Source organism: Protopterus annectens, chromosome 2.part1, assembly GCF_019279795.1.
Source record: "Protopterus annectens isolate FY-2018-M chromosome 2.part1, PAN1.0, whole genome shotgun sequence".
NCBI classification, from domain to species: Eukaryota; Metazoa; Chordata; order Ceratodontiformes; family Protopteridae; genus Protopterus; species Protopterus annectens.
The window spans coordinates 1797242913-1797270315 of NC_056729.1; the positions used below are offsets into that span (position 1 = coordinate 1797242913).

Below are 27403 nucleotides of genomic sequence, written 5' to 3' on the forward strand. Positions count from 1 at the left end.
AAAACACGCTTCAGGAAGGTCTAACACAGACAAACGCTTTATGCTAAACACATCGTTTAACAGTCAATACCAAAAAAAGCATTATACTACCTTTTATGAATTCTGCCATGCTGAGTATGTACACCTTCAATAAAACATCCCTAAAAGTTGGCTCGCTAGTCAGGGATATGAAAACTCCTGTAGATGGTAACCTAGCTTCGACTATGTTCGAACAACATGTGTCCAAGGTAGTAAGAAAATCCTTCTTATAAGTAAGGGCAAGGTATCTAGGTCCAGAGAGATCATTGTACCACTGTACTCGGCCCTCATCATTGGGAGCATAGAGTGAAATGCCCCTTTGGTATGTACCTGACCAGACACATGCAGTAACTGTAATGTCCACAAAGGCTCCTTACAAAAAGAATACAGGGAGTAAACACAATGTCCTATGCCTAGTACCTCAAAGCCCTGACTCTTTATTTGGTATCATATAGACATCTGAGAGGTGATCTTTGTATGATGTACAAGGCATCCCAGGACCCTGTTTTGATGAACCTTTTGAACTTCCACAAAACAAACAGCTTAAAATGGCCTGCAGGGCTAGCTAGCCTAGTACTAACCTATGAACCTGTTTGAACCTATGAACCTGTTTGAACCTATGAACCTATGAACCTTTAACAACATCAGAACTACCAGATCAAAATACCTAAATTTTGATTGCAACATAAATAGGGCATGTTGGAAAAACAGGTATGAACACTCTCCATCCATGTGAAGCAGAATTCCTTTATAACCCAATTAAGCGCAATTTGGACCAGTGGATGGGTAATCGGAAATTCACCCCTAGTCAGGCAGAAATGTCTCTGATGAACACAGGCAGTCAGTAAATCACTCCCTGTATAAATCAAGTTTGTGGATCACAGCTGGTTTGTTTGACTAGACGTATAAGGGCCCTGGCGGCCGTTAGTTTAGTATACACTTATGAACCTGTGAACCTTTTGAATTAAACTGCTTGTATTAAGTATGATGCTTAATGTTTAATATTAGAAGTATAAGCATTCTGCTCTGGGCTATATTGTAAGCATGCTGCCCTGGGCTATATTCTCTAAATATCATGTTGTGTGAAGTCAGACAGGGTGACATCAAGGTAATATTAACTGTTGCTTAGTTAACAGACGTGCTTCAAAAGTAGAGTAAACTGTCTGTTGCAGAAAGGTCTTTTTAAGAAATAAGATTATTCAAGCTTTTCACTTTATTTGTGTCATTACACAGGTGTCATTTGTTTTGATTTTTCTTTTGTTCCCTTGTAAAGTTCTTGCTCCCTTGAAATGCTTACCATAAAAGCATCAATATGTTATGCACACAGTGGAATGGGTTTCCCAGTTGTTACTTCAAATTCATTTTGAATGTCTCCAGTTATTTTTCTTAACTACAAAGTACAGTTTTGTACTATTCTGAAGTTTTTCTAGATTAGTCTAACCGGGTCTGGGTTAACTGGCTTAATGCAAGGTAACCAAAATCACATCAGTTGATATACAAGGCTAACAGCAAAATCCTCTTCTGTTCTTAGTGTAAACAATGCCAAGATCATTGCGTTTCATAAAGATGAAACGCTTTAATGGGTTTACAGCTTGATGTTTCAACAGTCTGTTCTGTAATCCAAACATATTTGACTGAAAGTTTAACTTTTAACTAGTGTTGTTGTGTTTTGATTTTAGTAACTTGTAAAGTGTAATTAATGTTTGCTTCTTTTCATTCGTTAGAGAGAGTGGTGCCTTACTTTACCCAGAATCCTCAGTCATACCTCACCTTGCCTACTATTAAAGATGCCTACAAGACATTTGAAGTCAAAATTACATTCCGACCTGATACCCCTGATGGTAAGTATGTGTGTTAAAATTTCCGTTATCAGACCTTAGTATTCCTACTATTCTGAGTAAATGCTGAGAAAATATATAATTTTAGAACCGTGGGTTATTCTGGGAGGAAATGCTTTCCTTGTCCTTCTTCTTTTTTTCATATTATTATTATTATTTTGCATTTCCTTGCTTTTTACTACCGTTTTAGCTATATCCCAGTTACACCTTTAGTAAGTGGTACATCTTCACAAATGCAGACAGTTTGTTGCAGCATATATCTCCAGGATAAACTGTATCCCTAAATATGAACAAGTACCTATTCATACCTTACACTTCCTTTCTCACTTCTTTACTTTAATCAGTTTCTCTTCCCTGACTCTATCTAAATGTGACATAAACCTGTTTTTTTTCTTCCACATCATATTGTAATTCCTATTTATGTTATATTAACAATTTCTGTAAACTGGCTAAAATTTCTCTAAATATTAAATCATTGTCAAATAAGTTATGTCTACTCTTAACCAATGTTTTCACATTATATCTAATGTTGTATAATTATTTAAAGATGTTTTTGTATTGTTTCTGAGGATTGTAAAATTTTTATTCTTAATGTTTTTGTAATACTCCATTGCTTTTCATCCCGGGGCTCCTGTGAAAATGTGCACCTACCTAAATGGACTTTCCTGAAAATCAAATGTCAATAAATAAAAAAATAAAAATACAGAAGCCTTCTAGAGGAGAACACATTTCACCCTTCAGTAGTCCACAACTGTCTTATTTAGTGGACAACTGCATTTGAGTAAAATGCATCAGAAGTTGTCCTCTGGCATGGATAACACCCCAGTGCAGTGCTTCCCAAGTAGTTAAATATAAAATACGTTCTTTGTGAATGCATTTACTTTGTGCTGTTGTTATGTACTGTACTAACCTTCAACTCCTGCTCTGTAGGGGAGGATTCAAATATTGAATGTTTTCACCCCTCAGGATACGCAGGGCTTAGGATTATTAAGATAAACACTGTGCACAGACACGTCACACAACACACACACACACACACACACACACACACACACACATGCAAACACTCCAGTACAACTGATGAAAGCTGTTGTGAAACACCATCCCTCCACAAAGGAACTAGCAGTGGACAGCCCTAACCCATTGCAGGCTTAGGGGGACCTTAGGGGTGTATGCTTGCAACCGTGGTTAAATTCCTTAAATAGGGTTTTGGTGGCAAATGCAAATGTAGAAGAAAATGGTGAAGTAATCCTAAGTTGCTGAGGTTTCCAAGTGAAGTTTCTAGATGGCATTGAAGGTGATTTGTTAACCACTTGACCATAACTATATAAGTGGCACTGTCATGTGTGTGTAGCACTGTCATGTGTGTGTAGCACTGTCATGTGTGTATAGCACTGTCATTCTACTTACCTCTGTGTGTGTAAGTGTAGAAAGATCCGCAATCGCATGTAGTACATTTGACGGACAGCACAGTGGTGCAGCGGTAGCATTGTTGCCTCACAGCAAGAGGATTTCTGGTTCGATTCTCAGCTGGGGTGCCTTTTGTGTGGAGTCTGCATGTCCTCCCTGCATTCATGTGGGTTTCCTCCGGGTACTCCGGTTTCCTCCCACGTTACAAAGACATACGTCTGGAGCGTTTCTCCCCGGCCTTCACTGAAAAATTGGCTTCATTCCAAGTTGGACTTTCCCAATTAACAAATGTTAAATTAAATAAGTAAATAAATTAAATAATTCGGTATGTTGGCATCAGTGTTTGGAATCAGTAAGCAATTGTGAAAGCTGTAACTAGGTCATTTGGCACCCCCATCAAAGCCCCATCTGGTGTCCTCATCCTCAAAAAAAATAAATAAATAAGGGAAAAAGGCTAACTGAAGAGATATTATATTCTGTAGTGCTTATAGTTGTTTTTTGGTCCTTCACTTACAAGTCTACAAACAGCATTGCATATCATATTGCTTGTAAACTGACAAGTCAAGTTCATGTCAGAAACTCTTACATAATGCCAACTGCATACGAGTAAGGCAAACCAAACTATGAGCATCATTTAATTAGCTGTGATCACAGTCACTGCTTAAATGATTACATGCATTGCTTTAAGGGGCAGATTGGCACCTCCTAGAGGTGACCGTGCCTCCTAACAGTTTGCACCTGAGTCAGCCATCCCACCCTTGCTGCAGCTCTGACAGATTGTCAATATACTTGGTGTAGTTACTGCACTGAATCCGTACTCCAAGTGTTACCAGGCTGGGCAAGGTGGGGGCAATTATAGGCTTTGGTTCCATGGTAGAGGGTGACAGATTACTGGATTTGGTGAATGAACTAGAGAAAGTGGATAATTTAGGCAAATCCCTTTTAAATACATCCATGGGGGGTAAAGTACAAATTGTAGATTGACACAGCTAGGATAAAGTGGGAAATAGAGCTGTTGCTGCAAGCAAAGAAAAGCAGTAACTAAATCAAACACTGGGTACCTCTGAACAATAAATAGTAGTAACATGATCAGAGAGAGAGAGTTACAAGCAGTAAACAATAATAAGAAAACCAACATAATTGATGCTGCGCGCACGTGCATGCACACAAACAAACACACACACACACACACACACACACACACACACACACACACACAATCAGTGGACAGCAATAACCAGATCAGCACACTTGATCCCACATGCAGTATGCAGAATCAGATCAAATACAGTCATGCTAGACACAGTAAGTAATGGAATGGGGGGACAGATTTATCAGTATAAGGTGGTAAGTAAAAGGGATTACAGTACGAATGTACAACAGCTAGCAATATTACAGCAGATTTTTTTTGGTAAGATAGTAACAGTAAGAAACCCGAAGAAGAGGTTCATTAAGTAGGGTAGATGTATAGTATAGTTAGGATCTGACCTTAAATAACCTCCTAATACATCGCAGGTAATATTTGAAAATTCTTCAGATCAGATCAGACAATAAAAACATTCACCATACAGTATTTAAAAGACAGGTAGACATGCAGCCTTACGGAGCTGCTTGAGAATGTAAGAAACCAAAGCTTACCTGGAGTCTGAAAAAGTGGTCTGCATTGATTATATGTGAATAATTCGAAAGCTACAGTTTGCTGCTGATGACGATGATGAACAGTTTAAGAAAGATTAATTTAGAATGAGTGTGCAAGGGATCAGTGTATTAAATGGAATTAGTACTGCATTAAAGGAAAGAAAAATAAAGCATGAATCAGAGTTATGGAAAACCTGACAACAACAGCACTGACAGCTAGGTTAAAAATGATAAATGAAAAGATACTGTAGTGAAGTCAGCAGACAAGAATCAAAGTAAAGGATGACAAGGTTATCATTTAATGAAGAGGAAGAAGAAAAAGGAGTCCTGTGAAGAACAACGGGGACTGGGATGAGCGGGTCTCAGCAAATGTGAAATGCAATGCCAGTAAAGCCGTCTTTAGTTACACCTGGAAGGCAAAGCAAACCAGAGGTGGTGCTGTAGCACACATAAAAGAGGCAGAAAAATTGAAGATATTTCATAAACAATAAACAGTTACTTAATTTACAAAGACATCTGACAGCAAATTAACAGTTTACGTACCTCACAGAAATTATTACTCAGGAATGGGATACGTTTACTGCTCCAGTTATCACAAATGAAATACATAGGTTCACAGGTGTGTACCTCAGATGTAAAGATCTTAAGTACCAGGGATATGATAGAGGTAATGATCTTAAACTTGCCCTTGTTTGACTTATTACTCATTTTGTTTAATAATTTTATTGGTGAGGTACGAGCACACAGCTATACTTCCTATTTATAAAGGAAAATATGGCCAAAAAAGGATAGGTAGCTATATAGACAGGGGTCCAGGGAAGTAAATAGTGTGGGAAGAAATTGCCAGAGGAATTGTTATAGCTAGGCTTGTATAGGCCCTAGGGCTGATAGCCTAGTACCAACCTATGAACCTATACCTTGCTACTCTATTAACTTACATTGAGAAGCTATATGAAAGATGCTTAGGGTGCTGCAATAAAATGTTGAATTTTTTAGGCTTGATAGATGAAAGCCAGTATGGATATAAATCCCACAGGTATTAGTGAATAATATGGACCTTTACAAAAGGAATAATTATAATGTAGACAGTGCAATACACACAGATTGCTTTGATTCTAGAAAGGTATGTCATGTGGCATAGCAAAGCATTTTGATAAATAAATTAAAAAAGCTTTCTAGTATAAACTAGTGATTAGTAGTGCTAAGCCCCTGAATTAAAAGCAAGCTATGTGGTGTACCCCAAGGTCTTGTTGTAGGATTACAGCTCTTTTCATTCTGTGTATAGTCTCTGCCCATTCTGAAGTTACACATTAAATATTTGAATATTTTCTCAGATTATGATAAGTGTAAGATCTGAAGACACTGTTTGAACTGGACAATACATTATCTAGCATATTGCAGGACTCAGGGATAGTAATTTAAAGTCAAAATGAAAAAGGTAAATTTGCTAAGTTGTGCTATTGCCACCTCTAATTTATAATATTTAATGGGTGAGGAGAAAGTCATCTTTGCAAAAACAATCAAATGATTGGCATACTCATTGATTCTGGGTTTTTTTTTTTTTACTAAATTAACACATTGATAATTTCTGCAAGGAAGCAGAGAGACTACTGTTTTTAGCAGCTTAAGATTTACAGAGCTTCTATGAAAAACAAGTGCACAGCTGCTACATTTTAAAGGCACAAATGAGTTCCAGTTTGGAATGTGGCAGTTCCATTTGGACCTTTTACAAGATAAAGACAATCAAGCACATCATAGAACATTGTGATCGGGTCTCCAGACATAACCAGTTTATTATGTCTTCAAGACATAGATGACAAGAAATTCACCTCAAGAGAAAAGATCAAGAGGTGAATGTTGGCATCCATATTGAGAACACATAATAATCTGGTTAGGATCAGAGACCCAATCATAATTCTTTGTAGTGCATGGACCTTTATCTGCTCCATATATCACTAGTGACAGGTAAAAACGTGCAAAGTGTTTTACTAGCTTTGAAAGCCAAATGAAAGTCAAGGAGACAGCAGCATGCCTCCCACCTTATTTGCGGGGGACACAGATAAAAAGTAAAGACATGTTTTTACATATCCCTCTAATTCACTTAAATTAGTTAATTGCCTGAACAGTACGATAAATGAAACTGTAATCTTGGCAGTTTTGACTGACTGTAATCTTTTGCGATTTACCAGCAAAAAATTATGAGGGAGAGAACAAACAATAGAGGCAAACTTAGGGATATTTTAAATGGAAGTCAGCAAGCATAAATGAAGGTGTTTTACTTTCTGCCACAATTCTTTGTTGGCGGCACCATCTGTTGATATTTGTTACACACACCCCTAAGTACTGTTTGATTGTGTCTCAAGCTAGAGAAGCACTTAGGTTTGTCTTTCTTCTGATTTCAGTGTGCAATAATGCTGTTCCATGCACTACAAGAAAGTTCAGCGTCTTGCACTAAGAGAGTAACATCTTTAACATCCCTGCCATATGAAGATAGGTAGAAAAAATTTCTTTAATATCCCACCTGTTACAGAAGACAGAAAATGACAGTTTACTAAAAGTTCATGGACCTTTTAGTAATCCTGATGTTTTTAAAAAAGTTGGATCAGTTTGTTGCGACTTTTCAGAATTTAAGGGGAGGTGGATTAAGGTTGTTGATACCAGCATCCATTACTTAGAAAACTGAGCACATGCTTTACAGATTAAGTTGTAAGGTTAGAACTACTTTATGGACTAAATTGCAAGATTAGAACTGCTTTACAGATTAAGCTGTAAGGTTAGAACTGACGGTATTGTGCAGTGGTATAAAACTCATCTTAATGAATTTTAATCCTAACAATTTCTATACAAAACAGACAGAAAAAGAGGATGTAATAAAAATAATTCATAGTCTAAATAAAGGAATGCATGAGAGGATTCACTGAGGATTATTTGCTGTATTGCAGAAATCTCTCCAGCCCCATTTCACAGATCTTGCTGTTCACCCTGGAGGTGTTAGAAAACAAAAGAATTAAAGGCAGCTCACTCATTTGGACTCTTTGGACTCTGAGGAGAGTGAAAAATCCTTGCTTATTCTGAACAAATCCAGTCCCCTTAGGGTTTGATTTTGATGAACAGGACTGTTTGTCATCAGGGTCTTCCCTTGAGGATGTAACCTTTAGGGATGCCCAGGATTTGATAGGAAATTACTTAATGTGGTAGATAAAGGAAATTTTCCTTCAAAAAGATGTTATGGAGCCGTTGAGGATACAGTAATCCAGACCATCTGCTGTCCCTCCTGTGGTAGAAGATTTTTGAGCTTACATTTAACAGTGTCTGTTTGTGGCATGGAACAACAGCTGCAATAGCGCTAGCCACCCAGTGGTGTAAACCTTGGCTATAGATGATTGTCATTGTTAAAGTGACACCCCGATCCCATGTGCAAAAATGGGAAAAAAGGATTATGGATGGATAGATTTAACAGCGCCTGTTTAGAACAGATTCACAGTAACCTGCCCCCCCCCCCCATCCCCAAAAGCTGGGCATGTTCACCAGGGTGTGTAAGAACATCATTAGTACAATGTGAGACTTGTGAGGCAGACCTATACTGTCTTCAGACTAGAAACTGTGAGAAGGCATGAAGGTAGTACTGGTGCTAAATACTGTTCTACTGACAGGGAAAAAGGTCTCCTAGACAGATTCAGAAAGAGTATTTACAAATCAGCCTTCTTGAGCCACAAAATATTGAATTATTGCATGCATTATGGGGAGGTACCGGGGGGACATTTATAGGCAGATAAACTTGTTAGTAAGTTCACTTTGTTAACTAGGATAGAACACTGATCCATATGGACCATTTTCAGATTCAGTCTAGAAACGTACAAAAATAAAGATAATCATAAAGCTTATTTTTCTGAGTAAAGCAGACATTTCAGTCAGTTCAAGTATGTCACTTTAACCATAAATACTTACTTAAGTTATTATAAAAAGGCTGCTATAAATATATTAAAGAACTTACTATTTTATAAGCATAAGACTAAACATAAATCATAGATGTTTTTAATATAACAATTTGTATAATATGCTGTTCATATATGTATATTGTTCAGGGAGGTAGAAGCCCCATGCTAAAGCACAAACTGCCTGATTAACTTTCACAATTTGTCCATATGTTACATTGCTAGGACCCCAAGCTTCCACTGTCTGTTGTCTTGCAGTGGACCAAGCTGCCTTCTTCCTTTAGGACATGTAAGCCAGTGGCAGGGACTGACATGCACCCACCCTAACCCCAACTGTGCAGTCTGTGAAACAGATGTTCTTTGTGTTTCACTGTTGCAGTCATCACATTTGGGTTATCCCTTCCAGGGTAGCCCTCAGTCAGCCTGAATTCCAGAGGCTTAGCATTTCTGCGTCAGTTGCTGTCGCTTCAGGTCTGACGTCAGGTCGTCAGTAGTATAAAGTAAGGCAGCCGACACCATTACATCAGTCTTTCTTGCCAAGGATCCCGAAGCAGAAGCAGTTCGTACGGGTGCCGGTCGGCCACTACCTGAGCTTTCATTTTTTGAATTGAAGTTGAAGTCTTCTAAAGCTGAGTACCCCATGGGGATCCTTTTTTCTTGCTCTAACCAATGTCAGAAAAAGTTAGCAATTGTCTTGCCTGTGGAGAGCAAATACCACACCGAGACTTTCATTTTTACTGCGTCACTTGCTTAGGCCCAGACCACGACGTCCCCTGCTGTCACTTTTGTACTTTGTTCAACACAAGAACTATACATTGTTGGGCCCTTATTGTAGCTAGATATTTTCGCTCTCAATCCTCGATTTCCGATATGGCTTCGGTAAACCATCCAACAGCAGATAGGTTCATAGGTAGGTACTAGGCTATCAGCCCTGGGACCTATACAAGCCCAGCCAAAAAGGTACCCTGGCTTTTGCCACCCAAGAAAATTATTTTCCTGTGCCACTGTCAAGCAGAGCCACAGAAGTGATCCCTGGGGTGAATTTCCTGTTTCCCATCCAATTAATCTTCTGAAAAAATGTAAGGATAAAGACAGAGACAAACCCCACAAGTCCAAACCTACTGGCGACGTTTCCGTTAACTCATTCACTCCAATGGAACTCAGGAAGCTTGCACTGTAACTTCCAATGGGCGGAGCCTAAGTCTTTTCACAGAATCAAATTATGTGCTCAAATTTCAAACAATATATCTGGAACCATAGGGATTATGAAAGAAATATAAATGGCAAACCCTTCAGTACAAACTAGTTTTGTAGCGGTAATATTCTTTAAATTGTATGTCTTAAACTGAATTTTATAAGTCTCAGTAACACAGTAACTATTAAGTTTGTAGTATTTTGTAAACAATTTACAATATTTCAGCAACCACTCAAGTTACACTCATACTATCAGCAGCATTTTATGCATCTAGCTGAGAGCTTTCATATGAGGCTATAGAGTTCTGCCTGTGTTACTTGATTGTTGAGATATTTAGAAAAATGTGAATATAATATCTATATAGATTAATATCATAAAACAACAGTTAATGTCTCTTTACCTGCACTAGACAGAGATCAAATATTAATGCAGTTGAGTTTGCCATTGTGTACGCTTTTAAGATGAAATCTTTTAAAACCTTGTACATATCATGGTTTTGGAATTATTTATGCAAATATGAACAAACAGTATTTGACACCTAGAGGCGTCAGTAGGAGTTAACTCCAGATGCACCTGAAGGCGTAACTCAGATGTAATGATAAGCAAGTCATCAGTTCTCCAGTCCTCAGTGAGGCGCTTTTGCAGCCCCTGATGCCCGTTTCTGTGGATTCACAGGCCGCTACCAAGACCCTTTCTGAGGCCGGTATGCTGCAAAACTCTTCGTCAACTAAGGATCCTGCGGTTGTCTCTACCTTGGATGGGTTTGGAGCCGCTGAGTAGACACTGGCTTCCAAGGAAGTACTTCGCACTACCGATTCTCGACACAAACCGATGACTTCTTTCGCATTTACTGTTCTTTCGAAAACTACCAAGCTTCTAAGGCCCAGGGTATGAACCACACCCAAGAAACCGACGATTCCATCTCAGGCACCTGCTTCCTTGCCTCAGTCTCAAATGCTTAATATGGCAGAAGACCTTATAATGCTGATCAGGGGAAGCCAAGCTACCCCTTCCAAAAAAAAAAGAGATTTGTCCCCAGTAGTTTTTTCTGAACAGGAGTCCGATGACTCTGATGCCTCTGAATACGAAGACATGCAACCCCTCTCTGCTTATGAGGATTCTGATGCAGAGGAATCCATTCCTTCAGCCTCTCCACCCGAAGATTTTTCCTTTGGGGAAACCCTTCATACTTTAAGGGAACATTTCCAATGGGAATTTCAGGACTACCCTCAGTCAAAAAAGAGACTAAGGGAATTCTTAGACCTTCCACAGCACAGACCAGTGGCCATTCCTCCTGTTCTGGATATTGTGGATGATGTTTTCATGGAATCTAGTTTGACTCCTGACACCCTCCCTCCTGCTCCCAGGAAGCATGACAGGTATTACAGAGTCCCTGACTCTCACAAATTTCTTTTCAAAAATCCTACTGCTGACCATGAGGTTATCTCCCAAGGGCCTAAAGGAATTAAAGCAACTTCAGCTAAGAATTCCACCACCTCAGATAGGCATTCCTGAGCTTTAGACAGCATACCATGAAACTCCTCAAACAAAAATATCATTGTTTCCTGCTTGTGCAGAAAATAAAGAGTTACAAGATAAGTGCACCTTACACTGTGGTTTTGATGCCCTAGAAGCATCTTGCAGGGCAGCAGTTACCGGTTCTGTCCTTAGTAGGCATGCTTGGCTTAAGGAACAGCCCTTGCCAGACCATGTCAAATCTAAACTATCGGATGCACCCTTGCACAAAGACAACTTATTTGGCACCAAGGTAGAGAAGGTCTTAAAAAAGATGGAAGAAAAAGCTAAATCTATGCAGACAGTTAAGGATTTCCTGCAGGTCCAGCCACCCAGGTTCAGTAGGCATTGCCCTTCCAAGCACTCGCCCTATCCTTCCCCCTCCAGGTCAGTTCAGCCCAGACCCCGGGGAAGCAGATCTCCCAGACAGCAGCCACAGGGAATGTAGAGATCAAAGCAATGGACTGCCTCCACTTCTAAACCAGGGAGTAGAAAGCCATCCTCTCCTGGTAAGAACTGACAATGACTCTCCACTTCCACCCCCTCCCTCTGCCCATCTGTACTTGCCCCTGGGAGGAAAACTCTCCTTCCACGCAAGCACCCGGGCCACCATTACCAACGACTGCTGGGTCCTCAACACAGAGTCCCAGGGATACAAATTTTCTTTCCACACTCTACCAACCCCAAAAGGGTTCCCAGATCTTCCTCCAAACCAGTGAGCAGAGGCCAAAAAGCAAGTCCTTTCCCTGCTGTCTATGAGGGCAATAGAGCACGTTCCTGCAGAACAGATAGGCCAAGGTTTCTACTCCAGGCTCTTCCTGGTGCCCAGAAAAGAGGGCACCTGGCACCCCATCCTTGATCTATCCATTCTAAACACCTTCCTGGTGATACCAAAATTCAAAATGCTCACTCTCCAGCAACTACTACTTATGCTCTCCAAGGATGCTTGGCTAGCCGCCCTAGACCTAAAAGAGGGCTACCTCCACATCCCAGTCAGGGAATCATGCAAGAAATATCTCCGTTTCAGGGCAGGATCACAGCACTTTCACTTCCATGTGCTTCCCTTTGGCTTATCTACTGCTCCCAGAGTTTACACAAAATGTCTGGCTCCTGCCATTGCTTTTTCAGGCAAGGAAATATTCAAATTTACCCATACTTAGATGACTGCCTAATTCAGGCAGACAGTCAGGAAAAGCTGCTCAAGCACCTGGCCTTTGTAAAGGACCTACTGACCTCCCTAGGGTACACTATCAATGAAATGAAATCCAAACTAGTACCCACCCAAAGAATTATATTCCTGGGAGCAAGCCTGGACACAGCATCCCAGATGGCATTCCTTACACCAGAAAAGCAAACTTACCTGACAGCCTGTTTCTCTCAACTAGCCAACAGACCCCAGTTATCCGCAAGGAAAATCCTGCAAGCTCTGGGATTCATGGCTTCTTGCATTCTACTCATTCCATATGCCAGACTGCATATATGGAAACTTCAATGGTACCTAAAAAGCCTTTGGTGTCAACACTCTCAAGACCTGGAAACTCTTATACCAATGATACCTTGTCTAAAGAAAGATTTTCTTTAGTGGGCAGCAGCATGCTACCACAACAAGGGACTACCCTTCTCACAACCCCACTCCGCCCAAACCCTCACCACAGACACATCAGAGTATGCCTGGGGTGCACACCTGGACAGCAGGTGCATACAGGGCCAATGGAGCCCACATCAAATGCATCTGCACATCAACCAAAAAGAGATGTTAGTGGTCCATCATGCATTGACAACTTTCAAACCCCTTCTCTCCAGAGGGGCTCTACTGATCAAAACAGACACCACCACTTTGATGTGGCACATCAAACAGACAACACCACAGTGATGTGACATATCAATAAGCAGGGAGGGACTCACTCCTACGCTCTGTGCAGGCTCGCCATGACCCTTTGGCACACAGCCTCAGCCATGCAACTATACCTGTTAGCACAATTCCTGCCAGGCTGTCTAAACTCTCTGGCAGACAGCTTAAGCAGAAATCTTCTGGACCCACACGAGTGGCAGATAGACCAAACAACCTTCACCCTTATAGCTCAGAAATGGGGCATCCCGAAGGTCGACCTGTTTACTTCCCACTCCAACCATCAACTCAGCAAGTTCTGCACCAGGGAGCCTCACTGCAGGGCCTGGACAGTGGATGCTCTATCCTTCCAGTGGGTCAACCTCTCGGTCTATGCATTTCCCCCACTACCTATCATTACTAGGGTACTGCTCAAAATAAGGGAGGAAAAACCGAGGACAATACTGATTGCCCCAGACTGGCGATGCCAGCACTTGTACCAAATGCTGAGCAGCCTGTCCCCTCTGCCACCATGGCATCTCCCTCAGATCCCACCACTCTTGAGACAGAGGGAAGGAGAATTCATGCATCGCCAATTGCAGACCCTCAATTTGGAAGCCTGGCTTATTCCCTGACCACTGCACATGCTGCCAATCTCAGTAAACAGGTTCTAGATGTTATACGTGAGGCCAGACACCCTAGCACTAGAAAGTCTTATGCTGAAAAATGGAAAAGGTTCTACACCTGAATCCAGGCTAAGGGAGCCGATATAGCACAGCCCTCCCTACCGCTCATCCTGGATTACCTAGCTGGCCTATTATACAGTGGTCTATCCTTTTCCTCTATTAAAATTCATGCCTCTGCAATTTCTGCTCATCTCAACACTGAGCAACCTCTTTTCTCACACCCTCTCATCAAACAGTTCCTAAGAGGGACTAGCAACTTGAGGTAACCCAGAAGAGCACCTACCCCAGCTGGGGACCTAAACTTTGTGTTGGAAAAGCTCACCCTACCCTCCTTTGAACCAGCAGCTACAGCAGAGTTAAAGTTTCTCTCATGGAAGACAGCCTTGCTTCTGGCCATCACTTCAGCAAGAAGAGTATCCGAGCTACAAGCACTAATGGCTGTAGAGCCCTTCATCATTTTCCATGCTGATAGGGTCTCCCTCAGGACTAACCCATCCTTCATGCCAAAAGTGGTTTCCAGTGTGGCTCTCAACCAATCCATTGATTTGCCCACCTTTTTCCCTAACCCACAAAACAAGGGAGAAAAGATTCTGCACTCTCTAGATGTGCACAGACAGCTCAGATTCTATCTAGACAGGACTAAATCATTTAGAAAGACTGATCAGTTGTTAGTCGGCTTTGCTGCAGGAGCAGAGGGCAAAGCCATATCCAAACAAACTATTTACAAATGGATAGCACACTGCATCCATTTCTGCTACAAGCAACATGGGAAACCTCCCCCTAAGGGGGTCAGGACTCACTCTACCAGAGCAACCTCCACCTATGCAGCTTTCCTCAGAGGGGTCCCCATCAGGGACATCCTGGAGGCTGCAATATGGACATCTGTTCATACCTTCACCAAGCATTACCACCTGCCTATCTTCTCCAAACCCAGGACAGGCTTTGCTATTGCAGTCTTGCAGGGCATCCTAGCCAGCCCCCAGTTTTCTTGACTGCCTCCACCCCTTTCTTCAGCTTTGGGAATCAACCCAAATGTGATGACTGCAACAGTGAAACATGAAGAACATAGTACAGTTGCGTACACCTACCATAAATGTAGATGTTTGAGTGTATTCACTGTTGCAGTCCTGGTTTCCCTCCCTCCATCCCCCTTTTCTCTCTCTCTCTCTCCCCCCTTACAAGGAATTTTTTGGTATTTACTTTCTATTGGCAGGGTTCTTTCACCATATCCTGGCTGCCACTTGGGGGCTCCTGACAGTTAGTGCAAGAAAAACTGATGTAATAGCATCGGCTGCCTTACTTTATACTACTGATGACCTGACATCAGTCCTGAAGTGACAGGAACCGATGTAGAAATACTAAGCCTCTGGTGTTCAGGACGACTGAGGGCTACCCTAGCAGGGATAACCCAAATGTGATGACTGCAACAGTGAATACACTCGAATATCTACATTTATGGAAAGTGTACACAACTGTACTTTCTTCCATCCACCCTTACCTAGGTGCTGCAGAAACTACCCTTCTGACAGCTGACCCTTATAAGAAGCAGAATTAATTAGGAACAATTCAGGCTATGGAGAGAATGACAGAAGCAGCGGCACAACTGGTGACACCAAGCTTCTAGCTCACCTGTAACTGAGTCACAGGTCAAAAGACAGGATCCAGCAACAAATGCACCAATCAGAACAGTGTCCACTGGCTACGAGTCCCTTCTTAGCTCTTCTCCAGCATCACCGAATGTGAGTCTTCCCCTTTCAAGCATCGATGTTTCCCTTTGTTCTATCATAAATGCTAAGGAGTGTTGGTTTTTATGGACTACACAGTAGAATTTGTTCAGCTCTCATCCCTTTCAGATGCATCCGTTGTGCTCCGTGGTATCATTTGTAGTACACACACTGCCATTCAGAAGTACCTGTTGGGGAAATAACACTTACAAGCTAAGTACTACAAACACTGATTGCAAGGAGCTTTAAACCTTTTCCTACAAACACAGGTTATCAATACACAAACACACGCAGACACACATCCACACCCACACAGTTAAAACGTAAGATCAACACCACTGGAATTCATGAATAATATCCTTAAAACTGCAAAAGGTTACAGAATGTGGGAAACCAAGTTGAAGCGTAGTGAGTGTAAGCACTTGCAGAGAAATGGGATAAGTTAACTTACTGTTCTCTACCACATCTACTGTAGAACATACTGTGTTACATTGTCTTTCTGGAAAGGGTATAGAATGTAACATAACTCCATTTAATATTTGTGTGCCCCCACCCCCTCCAATGACTGACTCATGTAGCTCTGCAAAGCCAAGCAGAAAGCACAAGGTGTGTAATTACTGAGCAACTTCTTACTGTAATGCAGAAACTTTTATCTGCTGGAGGAGTAGCCAGTATGGACTAAGGGTTTACCTTTACAAGGTCGCAAACAAAATATGCAACCAGGCATATGTCCGACTCACATGGTCAGAAACTACAATTTCGAAAGTTTCAAACAGCAAAAGTGCTGAGCATTGAATTCGACATTCCGGGATGTCGAATGTTTTTGAAACACCCAACATTTCCGGATGTCTCCAAACACCGTCATGCAGGGGAGCAAGTCCCCCTGCACCCCCACACCCCTTACTACTTTAATATACTAACTCTGAAATCACATTACAGTGAAGGAAAGGGTACATCCAATCCCCACTATAGTGCAATCTGCACCCAGAATGCCAAATTCAAATGAGAGAATGAAAGTCTGCATTCGCTCATTTGAATTTGTAGCAATGGAATCCGACATTCCCAAATCTTGCCATTGTACTTTCGCACTTTGGTTCGACATACAACAGACTCCAGACTAAATGAAGGTAAACTGGACTAAACCATATTTAGCTTCCACTTCATAGTGTAAGGCTAAAGACATGCAGTAACACTTGTTGATGATTCCTCTGATTTGGAAACAGAGACTTGTGTACACTGTGTAATCCATATTGTTACATGTAGTAGTGATGACTGTACAGTCACGTGTTTGCAGCACATGTAGGTTGTTTGAATACAGTGCACAGTAACTAGTACCTGTACACTGGGTTTGTATAGCAGGTCAGAGACCGATTATGCAAGCTCACTGCTTTACTTGCATGTTCTGTTAGCTTCCTTTATTGTCGTTGAACAGTGTGCTACTTTTTTAATCATCAGTTTCATACTTGTACACTGTAGTGAAGCACAGTGTTTTATTAGAAGGTACTTAGATCCAGACCATTTGCACCATTAAAGAGGTAATAGTTGCATATTCCTTTTTTGCAAAATTGCTTGGATTGAGGTTGTGATGCGAGTGCAAAATCAGGGTTGTACTGTTAATGGTTCTGGAACATTAGGAATTTTTCCTTGGTCAAAGAACGAGTTGATTGCACAAGATGTTTAATCTGAAATGTCATTGTAATATTCCATTATTTTGGCATCATTTTCATAAATTCTATGCCTGTTAATGTAGAGTTGAATATGAGGAATTATCATTACCGTATTTCTGTGCAAAGGTGAAGCAGTTCATGAAAGTTCCATATGAGGGTATATGCCCATAAGTAACTTGTGAATATTTTGTGTTGTATAAAAAAGTGGCTATAATCATACATTATCAGTGCCACCAACATTTGGCAGTCAGAGAAAAGGAAATGTGTAAAGAAGTACATTTTTAGTATTTTTAATCTTGTTCTGAAGTTTTCTTCTTTCAGTTCTTGTCTTACTGTTGACTTTTCTCTCATTCACTGTCGTCCTATTTTTTCTGAAGCTCTAGTTCTTTATGCAGGTGAGTCGTTATTCTCTTTCTCTTCCAGTCCCTCTGCATAATTCTTGCATCCTTTTTTGTTTTCAGCCCTCTAATAATTACCTTTGTGCTTCATAAACATATCCATCAATTTACTTGTATTTGTTGTAGGATTTTGTTTGCGGTGAGATGTGCTTGCTTTGGTTTTACAAGCTGCTGCTGTTTATTTGCATGTTAGTAAAACTGAATAGGAGGTTTGCAAACCGGAGTATAAATAATCATTTTCATGTCTGATATTTGTTCAGGTGAATATTTGCTTTATAAACGCTAAAATATCAAGCACTGCCTTGCAAGGTCTTGTTAATGTCGTGGTGTGCATTAAATTCTTATCAGATGGCATGATGGGAGTTGTGATTTACTTGCATGTAAGCAAGTTATGTGTATTGATCATAGTACTGATCATAAGTAAGCCTTTTAAAATTAATGTTGATATAGAAATTAACATCTTATTGATTATTTCTGTGGCACACAGGGATGGAGCCCTGACTGTCACCCAGGTGACCATGGGTTCAGTTTGCTGACCTGTCTCTGGAGACTGTCACAGGTGGCTCCAGGGACAGAGGGAAAGAAGTGAAGGAGCACAGCCTGCTTGCCTTTCTGTGGGAGGTGGGAAAGGTTTGTGAACATTGGCACATTGGGCGGGTTCAAGGGAATACCACCACTCATGCCATGCAGAAAGGGGCAGGGCCACTCAGAGAGAGTACCTCACAATGTCTCACCAGGTGTGTGCTGTAAGAGCCTGAAAAAAAAGAAAATTCCTTGAACTGCCTCTGATGACTGTATTAATGAAGGCCTATTGCCTCAGTGATGAGGAATGAAAGGGTTTACTGATGGGGGGGGGGGGTTTGTCGGCTGATTAATCAACAGGCAGGGGGATCAAGAAGAGAAAAAAATGGACAGCTCACAGTACTTGCATGATAAACATAAATAAAAAAGAGATTCAGAAACAAGGGCAAACAGGCATTCTTCAAATATAGGCTTTGCATAACTGTAAAACATCAGTACACTGTTTAAATAACACAGTACATTAAGAATAAAGGTGTGCATTTTAAGGCAGATTGCAAACCTTATAAAACATATTGTTGAGTAAATGTACATAAGAACAGGAAGAAACATGCTTCCATGATTTTAAATGAGTGAGGAAAAATGTCTTTACATGCAAGTCACAGAGTATATCATCCATGTTAAGTAAAAAAGCCGTAGTTATAGGCCTTGAGCTGTTAGCATACTTGTTCTTGTAGTCCTGGGTTTGATTTTTGTGATTTCTACTTGCAAACTGTGTGCCAATGAACAGGTCAGTTTATTAGAAGTGCTCCCAGGTCACCCATGAAAAAGGCCACCTGTGTTCGGTAGGCTTAGCCATGTAATAAATAATAATCTTCCATTTTTTTTCCACCTCCTAAATGCATGCTGGTAGGTCTAGAGGTAAACAGAGGGTAGTCAGTGGTATAGCACTAACAGAGAAGACCACAAAACAGAGTCACTTACTGAAACACAGTAGAGCATGTCTGTCTTAAGCATTTGGATATGGTGAGGTTGGGCCATACCAGAAATGTCTGTCCCTCATAATTTAATGTCCCTTCACTTACAATCTGTTACACTCACTCCCCTACAGACTTCCCTGAAATATCTTACCAGAAGGCCACTCCATTCTTTCCAGGGGTCGGGTTTGGTATAGTAGTTAAGGTGTTTACCTTCCAGACACAAGGTGCAAGGTTTGATTTTCACATGGGGTAATTAACTTGGTTTACAAATGGTCCACAAAGGCAGTTAGTGTGCTACTAACCTATAAACCTATGAACCTAAGTGATATGGTATACCATGGACCACTGGATGAGGAAAGGGAGGATTCAGTAAGCATTACAGTGTCAAAGCCTCTGAAGTCATTGGAAAACTAAAAGAGAAAAAAAAACAAATAAAAAGAATGATTTAATTAATTAATTGCACAGTCAAAATGTTTGCTATGCAGTGGATTAATTTAAATGGGAGACTGTAACGTGGAGAAGTCCAGATAAGTTCCCTGATCTTCTGAATATTTTAAAAGTGTTGCCAAATACTTTTCTTAGCATCTAGTGCCTAATTTGTTTAAAATGGACAATAAAATCACCAGTGTCACTTACTGAAATGTCACAGAATCATGTGTTTATTTTTTCCAGTAGTATACAATAAAGGGCAACTTTCACTGTAATTTTTGATTTTGAACTGAAAAAAGATAGGGTACATTGCTACCTTTTGAGTGCCTCCAAATAAGAGCGAGACAGAGAGAGAGAGAGTGGATACTGTGTTTCCTGAGAACCAACATAAGGGTAATATTTGCAATTGCACTAGAATATAACATAAGCTTGCTGTGGTAGCCAGGTAGAATGAGAACTTTTTTCCAATTTTAAAATAATTTTGTACCTGCCTTTCCATGTAAAGTGTGACATGCTTGCTTTTTGGTTGGTAATTAAAACATGTAATTTTTTCTTTGTCCTACTGTAATTTCCAGTTTAGTGGATTCCTTCTTACTTGCTGTCTCTTTCTTTCTTAGGAATGCTGATGTACAACGGACAGAAGAAGAGCACTGGAGCAGATTTTATTTCATTTGGACTAATTGGTGGTCGTCCTGAATTCAGGTAGTACTTGCCTTTAATACAGATTCTGTTTTGTATTATGATTTCACTTAATGTTTTGGATGTGTGGAGAACTTGGAACAACTATACACCTTGGTTAGTCATTGCATTACCAAACAGCTAATGAATGTGCTGTATGATTGAGAAAATTGTTCACAGATTATTTGTTTACTTGTCTGTTTATTTATTTACGGTGCCTTTTTGACTGATCTCAAACCACCTTTGTTTAGCACCCTTTCATCTGACCCATCTGTTTCTCCCCTTCTGATGGAGCAGCCATCATATACCTCCCGGAGTGTTAGGTCACTTCTGTAACATGGAAGCCAACCTTACTCGCTTGTTAGGAGTGAAAGCTGTGAAGTGTAGATGGTTCCTTCTGACTCCTTTACTAAAGTGTGAGAGTTGTAATTTTAAGACTCTGTGTTTCATAGTGGTTTCCATGGCAATACAGAGAATCTCAAAACTCTTTGAGATTCTTCAGATTTTCTTCCCCCTGGTGACCAAACTCTTGCCCCAAGGGCTCTCCTTTTGCACAGCCACAAAGTTTGACTCTTACTTCATAGACTCCATAGTCACCCTAAATCAAAACCAACACAATTCAATTCAAGCTTCTCCTCTCTCACCTCCCCATAATAATGCTACTTCTTCTTTAAAGCCCATTCCTACCTCATTCATTAAATCTTTGCTGTCTAAACTTAAGCCATGATCCCCCTCTGTAGATAGACTACCAAATGAATTTTTAAAACTTGCAGCTAACTCCATAGCCTACCCAATCTCCATACTGATCAACAGGTCAATCCAAAAATCTGCAGTCCCTTCCATCTGGAAGCAATTTTGTGTTATACCACTTCATAAAGGTGGAAACTCTAGTGAAGTGACAAACTACAGGCCTATAGGTATACTGTCCCCTCTTACAAAAATACTCAAAAATGCATACGCAAACAACTTCTAGATTACCTCTTACATGGAACTCTAGTTTCTCCTACTCAGTGTGGATTTTGCCCATACCACAGCACAACCACTGCCTTACTTTCATTCACTAATGCCATCATAAAAGCCAGGGAAAACAATAACTTGGTATCCTCCCAATTTCTTGACCTCTCCAAAGTCTTTGACACAGTCTCCCACACTAAACTTCTCTTCAGTATGTCTGCTGTCTGTTTCTCCAACTCTACTCTCAACTGGTTTTCCTGATACCTTTTCAGTCGACAGCAGTCAGTTAAGTGGCTTTCCTCCTATTCTCAGTTCCTCACAGTTAATGCGGGGAATACCCCAAGGCTCAATTCTTGATCCTATACTCTCTAACTTCTTTATAAACAATCTCCATTTATCCCGCCCTCAGTCCACACTTGTACAATATGCTGATGACTCCACTATCATCTGCTCTTCCAACAGTCTGCCACTCCTCCAGTCCTTCACCCAGCAATCCTTTAACTTTACTAAAAGATGGCTAAATGACAACCAACTTCACCTTAATCCCAAAAAAATAATCTAACACTATTCCTTCTAAAAACTAAATCCCATCATAAATCAACCTTTACTATCACATCCCTTGGTAACACAAGACAGAATTAGTGCCACACACCAAACTGCATGGTGTTATCATCAGTGATAAACTTAAGTGTGATCTCCATATCCAAAACTGTATAAAAAAGCTCATCAGAAACTTCGCTTGCTCTACAGATCCCAAAAATGCCTAACAAATGACTCCAGACTCTCTCTAGCTAATGCATACATATTTCCTACTCTTCTGTATGCCTCTCCCATTCTAACCAGCATACAATCCACCCTCAAAAGAAAAATGGAACTATGTTACAATGAAATTGCCGGATTTGCTGCCAATCAGTCCTTCAACTCACACCACTTCATGTCTCTAAAAAACCTTAAACTGGCTTGAACTACCACACCATCTCCTCCTCTTCCAAGTAGCTGTTATACATTTTATACTTAATAAACCTACTGTCTGTCCATCCATCTCATCTATCATTTCCTGCTATATCCCAAACCGCTCCCTTCTGAGCTCTGACTAGCTCCTCTTGAATATCTATAAACCTTTTAAATCCATAGGTCACATTTTGTACAGTTGTGCAGTGGCTGCTTCCTGGAATAGGATGCCGTTAGCATCAGATCCATATCAAAAAGTTATAATTTAAAAAAAAAAAACTATTAAAAGAAAGACTCCTTAACCACCGGGTCTGTTCCTGCCTCCACCCCACCTAGAGTCTCTACATTCTATTTTTCAACCCTGCTTTGTCTGTGAATAATTCTTCCTCTCTCCCACCCTATCCTACATAGATACTACCTCTCCTCCTATTTTTCCTTACTTCTTTCATCATTACTGCTCTCCAGCCATTTGTTACTACTCTGTTTATCCTCCTCTTCTGCTTACTCAAACACCACCTCTTTATTACCCCCATTCAAAACTTTGCACTTTCTTCTGCATTCCCTTTTCTCAGTGCTAACCTAGAAGTACTTACCCATTACTTTTCATATTTTTTTCTGGAATACTGTACTTAATTTTATTCTGCTTTTTTCTATACTTTCCTTTTCACCTAACTAGTTACAGCTTTACATTTATTTGCAAATAAAACTTGTCAGTGACTTATTGCACAGTCCTCTTTCTGTTGTTATATTTTTCTTTTTGTTGCTGAGAATTTTATTGTATCTGCTGCTCTTGTTTTATTTTAATGTTACTAAATCGTGTTTTATTATATTATTACCTGTTTAATTTGATGCTGTAACTTACTCAATCGATGTTGAAACTTAATTGTAATTTTCTTCATTGTGTATTTAATTAACTTTCTTATATATTTGGAGTTTTTCTCCCCGGGCCTCCACTGAAATTTTTTTTTTTTCAGTAAGACTTTTCCCAGTCAACAAACGTCAAGTAAGTTAATAACCCTTGGTAATGCCACTGAGCTGCTTTTGTGGGAAGCAGGTATTTTAGTGACGGGAACGGCCCCCATTTGGACTTCCAGACCCTCTGCTTACTAGTACCTACTCCAAGATCACGTACCTCAAATAAGATGAATATTCCAATGTACTGTAACCTCAGTCCTGTCATACATCTACCACATTCATACTTTCAGTCTCATGTTTCGAAGGACATCAGCTATGGTTCCTTGATTTTCAATAAGAACGCAGTTACTTCGACCATTGTGCGAGTAGATGTGGTCGTTTTTTTGTTTGTTTTATACGCTTAATTTTCAAGTCATGCAATGTACAACGCATCAGTATTAGCAAATGCCCATATCAGCATGCACTCTTTCCCAGCTTATGACGGCTACCTGTTCCTTGAGTAAAACGTTCTGCCCTGGAATAGTTCCTAATCTCTATTTGGTGGAAAAGGGGAGGAAGAATATTCCTTTCATGCCCTGGCCTGATGAAAGAGGTGACCTTCAGATACTCTGTCCTTTCCCTTTCATTTAGGTATCTGTTGTCAAAATTCATAATTGATCCTGGTTATTTATTAACCAGGTGAGTGCTGTGCCCACTGCGAGAACAGACTAGATTACTTTCCTTATCACAGGTGAAGTGGAAAAGGAAGTGACCTCTCACTGTAGCTATGTCTGTGACATGCATCAGTTTTTTTAAACCTATAGATATTCTGAAAGTATTGATGAAAAGCAAGTTACAGTGTTGAAAACCACTCAAGAGGGATAGAGAGAGAGAGAGAGAGAGACGTATATTCATTATTTATGTATCCTGTCCGCAGTTAACGCAGACGCCGCCTGGCAGCTACTGCAGAGGATACTCTGGCAGTTAGCACAGATGACCCAGACTATCTACTGTTAATGAGCTACTTTGTGTACCCAGGTCTTTAGTTCCCTCAGTCCTTTGGCTAGTGTGTGACTCTGAATAAGTAACTTAATCAGACAGTGCTCTAAGGTAATTGAGAAATTGGGCTAAGCTCTTCAATGGTCTCCTTTATTGCTTGCATAGTAGCTATCGCTGAGCAAGAGAAGTTCAGATTTCTTTTACAAAAAGTTACATTTAAAGATGAAGCAAGTTAAATCAGAGGACATGGTAAAAGTTGTAAGAGTAGTGCAGGCAAGCGGTGAGGCACAGGGTAAGGTTAGTGGAGAAAGTTGTAGATAAAAGCCATGAAAGTAAGGATGAAGACAAGGAAGCACAGGCTTGGTAAGGGTCTATGTTAAAACAACGAAAAGAATAAATATCGAACGCTCATATGAGCGAAAATGCATATGATCAAATTTGCTATTGTGGGGGGCTGTGCCACTCACACCCCCCTTAAAAATATATTCCAACTCCGAGATAGCATTACAGTGAGGAAAGGGCAAATTTTCCGATCTTCACTGTACCGCGATCTCACAATATCGATGTCGATCATATGCGTTTTTGCTCATCTGAGCGCTCAATAGTTATTCTTTTCGTTGTTTTAACATAGACCTGTGAAAAATGTGAAGTGGATCTAGAGGTAGCAATGGAGGAGCTGGTTGATTAGCTACATTAAGTGGCCATATAATTTTGCATTTAAACTAATCTTTGTAGCCCAGATTTGTTTGTGTCTTTCGGCTTTTCCCGGTTAGGAATTGCCACAGCGGAACTCCGGTCCGCTAATGATTGGCAGCAGATTTTATTACATGCCGAGTTTGCCAGCCCTGACGCACAACCTTCAACGAAGTTATGCCCATTCACGCATGTCTCCACACAGAAGACGCTCTAACTGAGAATCGAACGGCACAACGTCTTGCTGTGAGGCGACAACGCTACCGCAGCACCACCACCGCAGTCCTTTGTAGCCCAGATCACGGTTGAAAAATATCTAAGAAGGACAAGTTCACTTGCCCAGCTGATGAATAAAATGAATGGCTGTAAGCAAAAAATGGGAAGGGGCTCTAAAGATGGCCTAGGAGGGAGTACTGTACTTTTGAATTACATTGCACAAAAAAATCAGTCAAAACAAAACTACTAGCTCAAAAGATGTGGTCATAGTTGACACAATACTCTGACCTCATGTAGAACAAAATGAGAAAACGGGGGCTATTGATCATGATTATAGTGACGATGAATTGTCTTTTAATATTTTTGGTTGTATGGCTTATGAGAAGCAATGCATTTTAAAAATAATCCATAATGAAAAATCCAAAACTACATGTACTCAAACTCAACAGAATACCATAAGAGCTAAGCACTGAAATCCTGCATGACTGTGCTAATTTATTTACAGGCATAAGAATCTTGCCAGAAGAATATCACAAGTAAATAAAATGATATGTTGTTATTGCCAGGCATGCTCTAGGAAAGCGTAGCACTCAGACATAAAACTGAAAAGGAACCAAATAAAATAGAGATCCTAGGTATGTTTAAGAAGGAATATGAGCCAACAGAATAAAGAAAGACAATATTGACAATTGTATTGATCTGCACAACGTGATTAAGAGTGAGTATTGCCTCTTGCTTTTGGTTGAAGAGGTGGTCTCAACAGTGCTACATTTTTTTTTCTCATTACAAGATGCATCCCACGGTTTCTGGTAAGTAAAACTAGCTGAAGTGATCTGACCATTAGGAAGGTAAAGAATGTTCATATTTTTTCTTAGAATTTTGTCAACACTAGAGATACTCAAAAGAGCAATTCAAGTATGTGAAGCTTTAGAAAGAACCATAAACATAACTGATAGTCGGTTAGTGTGAGTTCAGGAAAAAAGGAACGTAGCAAGAGACTGACACACTTTTACACCTCTGACAAATGGTTTAAGTCACCAAATGAAAACCTAAATAAGGGCAGATACAACATCAGGGTCACAAGTCTGAAATGCTTAGGTTACTTTCAAACATCAGTGGGTCGGATTTCAAAATGTTCCAAGCAGCTGTGCAAGTGCTAAGGCCAGGAGATAAGCAGACATTACAGAGGTCTCAATGAACAATGTAGTGCCTTGCAAAGTTTGTGCCAAGTATGCCTGAGATAACTGTGCCTCTAACCAAATTGTTAAAGCATAGTATACTCTGGGAATGGAGCTGTAAACATGAACAGCGTTTTGAGATGCTCAATAAACTAATTATATAGGATCATCGGAAGTTACTAGGCTATTGTTCCTGAGGCCCTTATAAGCCTAGCCAAGAGTTTAGACCATGCATAGACAAATCAGCACCCGATGCCCCTGTCCAGCAGGGACACTGGTGGAATCCCAGGGATGTATTTTCTATTTCCCATCCAGTTATCCAGGTTGCGCTTAAAAAGGGGTAAAGAGGTACTCTGCTTGATGTGACGAGGGAGTCTATTCCACAGATGGAGGAGCCTCTGGGAACACAAATCTGTCCTGCCAACAAGTCCTATTGATGTCACAGACCAGGTTGACGCTGCGTGTGTGGGTTACTCTAGTGGAGTTTGACTTGCAGATATGCAGCAGTCCCATCAAGGCATGTGTATGGTAGATTTTTGATATGGTTCAATGTTAAAATATTATGATGAAAATAAGTCAGCTGTTTTGCAAGTAGATGCTAGATTTAATGGTATAGGAGCTGCAATCATAAAAAGAGTAGAATAGTGACCTATGGTCAAGCACATCTATACATGCAAAAAATATATATGCTGAGATAGAAGGAACTGTTACCAATAACATATGGAAAATAAGCTCCTTACATTTTGTATGGTAAGAACGTTCAGGTGGGGACGGTGCATACCCTTGTAAAGCATATTCAGAAAATCCTTGTACAAAGCACCTCTAAGTTTGCAGACTGTGTTGCATAATCTTCAGACATGAGGTAGTGGGATACAAACCAGACAAGAGACTATGTATAACTTATATGTTAAGTATTTTGTATTTACCTTTGAAGAACTGGTAGTACAATAATCAGATATTCTTTGTGTAACACCACTGTTAATAAGTAAGATGAAAGTAACATCAGAAACTATATGATAATGCTGGGCTACCAAAATTAGTAAAGAAAAAACTGCCAGCA

The 27403-nt window shown here is 40.3% G+C and overlaps 1 protein-coding gene across 11 annotated transcripts in view; it reads left to right on the top strand.

Moving 5' to 3' along the window:
* Positions 1-27403, top strand: part of HSPG2 (heparan sulfate proteoglycan 2) — a 2126006-nt gene that overhangs the window by 1826712 nt on the left and 271891 nt on the right. For all 11 annotated transcript variants that reach the window (XM_044063227.1, XM_044063230.1, XM_044063231.1 and 8 more), the window contains 2 exons: positions 1743-1859; positions 20398-20482. In XM_044063227.1, coding sequence (XP_043919162.1) covers positions 1743-1859; positions 20398-20482 — 202 coding nt within the window. The remainder of the gene's footprint in view (positions 1-1742; positions 1860-20397; positions 20483-27403) is intronic.